The sequence below is a fragment of the Aplysia californica genome, unplaced genomic scaffold, assembly GCF_000002075.1.
Source record: "Aplysia californica isolate F4 #8 unplaced genomic scaffold, AplCal3.0 scaffold00618, whole genome shotgun sequence".
In the NCBI taxonomy this organism is placed as follows: domain Eukaryota; kingdom Metazoa; phylum Mollusca; class Gastropoda; order Aplysiida; family Aplysiidae; genus Aplysia; species Aplysia californica.
The window spans coordinates 236493-239152 of NW_004797888.1; the positions used below are offsets into that span (position 1 = coordinate 236493).

General features: G+C 45.1%; 1 protein-coding gene across 1 annotated transcript in view; it reads left to right on the forward strand.

Moving 5' to 3' along the window:
• The window catches only part of LOC101851671 (PHD finger protein 24), a gene marked incomplete in the record, with an annotated part of 7512 nt that overhangs the window by 1441 nt on the left and 3411 nt on the right, over positions 1-2660 (forward strand). The window contains 1 exon segment of the mRNA XM_035972224.1: positions 782-845. Coding sequence (XP_035828117.1) covers positions 782-845 — 64 coding nt within the window.

Below are 2660 nucleotides of genomic sequence, written 5' to 3' on the forward strand. Positions count from 1 at the left end.
GGGCGGGGGGGGGGGGGGGGGGTTGGGGGGTATTTTAGTAAACGTTTTATGGCACCTGCAACATAATTAGGTCATATAAGTGCCGAAGATTTGAGGTTCTACAAGAGAGTAACAAACACAAAAAAGAAGGAGATATAAGGTCAATAGATGTTTATAAGATAGGAAAGAAGGAGCAAACCACACCAGAACACCCATCACCACCCCCGGTCGTTGTTTCTGAGCGAGGAATTCTAGTTTTGGTTCTGAGGTGTCAATTCTATCTCTAAGGTTGGCGAGTAATGACCCGCGATTGTTTACGGTCGATAGCTGCTCTCTCACATTTTGTCACATTTAGCCCAGTCCATACTTTGATGTTGTCGGTTCATTGTGCGTTGTCCACCTTTAGTCGTTTTGCCCTATACCTTGCCTTTTTTGAGAATTTCCTTCTTAATGGTCTGGTGACGTTTTCTGTGACCACAGTATTGTATTCTTCTACTTTTTATAAAAAAAAGGTTTATCTTATGTTGAGAATCTGACATACCTCATTATTTTTTTACTTCCCACCTATCTGTGCTGTTGCAAAAAAACCCAAAAAAACACTGTGTATCCCCTGTCTACGTATACATCTCCCCCCTCCTCCAGTCTGTCTTGCTTGCTTTCTCCCTGAACCACCAACTGTTTATGCTTATCGTACATGTATCATGTCGTATGCCTCTCTCAAATATTCAAGCCAACCAATTTTTGGAAAAGGTCAGTGGGACCACTTTACTTTAACTTCGTCCTTGACCTCTGTCTGTTCCAGAGACGTGGACCTGCAGGCGGCGGAGAACGCCCTCAGCAACACCGGCTGGAGCTGTTACATTTGTGTAAGGATAAACTCAAGTGACCTCAGAACACGCATAGCTGGTTCTAAAGGAGGGGGGGTTGGGGGGGGGGGGGGATTACAAACCATTCATCTCCGACATGTACAAGCACTGAGGATCAGAATACTGAGGACATGACGACAGGAATTGACAAATCCTTAAGCTTTGACAAGCCTTTCTATGTAACTGTGATGGACAACATGGTTCACGGGGAGGGGGTGGGTTACTTTTATATCTTTGTATATGTGACATGGCCGGTGATTTATTAAATCAAATGGCTCTTATCATTATTCCAATATTCAGAAGTGGCCCGCTGAAAAATGGTTCATACCCCTATACTTTTACCATCAATAATTTGTTTATAGAGGCACAAGACAAAAACAAAAACATTATTTATGGTCAAAATACAGGGGTAGGAACCATTTTTCACTCGCGGGCCACTTCTGAAAATTGGAATAATGATTAGAGCCATTTGATTTAATAAATCACCGGCCACCGACCATGTCACATACAGTACCTCTGTACTCTGCACTAAATAAAGTCAATGTTGATGTAAAAGTTGCGACACAACCCAACTACGCCACAAAAGAAACAATTTATACAATAAAGAAATGCGCAGGCACATCTCAGACAGACCCCTCTCCACTATACCTCCACTCCACTCTTCTCTGGATGGTGAAAACAGAGCACCACAACATCTCTTTTCACCCCCTCCCCCACTCCCAACATTTTTCGCTTTCTGTCTTTCTGCAAAGTAATCTTTTTCGCTTTCTGTCTTTCTGCAGAGTAATCTGAGTCTTTTGCTGACGGAGTTAGAGATCAATCAGCTCATCGATGAGTTTGACATGTTCGACAAAAACAAAGGTGGGTCACATGAACTCTGCGTCCGTCCTGTGGTGAAAGAGTCTGTTTGAGGAAGCTTGTCGGGAGAGCTGATGAGTAGGAGTATTGTATAGTAGGTAACAGGCAGACTGTATGTGTGTGTGTGTGGGGGGGGGGGAGACTAATGGCTGACAGCGTGAAAATGTGTGTGTGTGTGTGTGTGTGTGTGTGTGTGTGTGTGTGTGTGTGTGTGTGTGTCTGTGTGTGTGTGTCTGTGTCTGTGTGTGTGTGTCTGCCACAGCGCGCACATGTGTGTGTGTGTGTGTGTGTGTGTGTGTGTGTGTCTGTGTGTGTGTGTCTGTGTCTGTGTGTGTGTAACTGCCACAGCGCGCGCACATGTGTGTGTGTGTGTGTGTGTGTGTGTGTGTGTGTGTGTGTATGTGTGTGTGTCTGCCACAGCACGCGCACGCGTGTGTGTGTGTGTGTGTGTGTGTGTGTGTATGTGTGTGTATCTGCCACAGCGCCCGCAAGCGTGTGTGTGTGTGTATGTGTGTGTGTGTTTGTGTGTGTGTGTGTGTGTGTGTGTGTGTGTGTGTGTGTGTGTGTGTCTGCCACAGCGCGCGCAAGCGTGTGTGTGTGTGTGTGTGTGTGTGTGTGTGTGTGTGTGTGTGTGTGTATGTGTGTGTGTGTGTGTTTGTGCGCGTGTGTGTGTGTGTGTGAGTATGTATGTATCTGTGTGTGTCCATGTGTAAGAAAGAGAAGAGGAAGAGGGGGGGAGAGAGAGAAAGAATGTATGTATATAATATGAGAGAAGAAGGGCGGATGCGTGTGTGAGAGAGAGAGAGAAAAAGAGAGGGCGTACCCATAATAGGATGACTCAAAACATAAGTATGTAGTATATTCCAGTTTTCCTTTTATCTTCTTATCTCTCTTTCTCTTTCTCTTTCTCTCTCTCTCTCTCTCTCTCTCTCTCTCTCTCTCTCTCTCTCTCTCTCT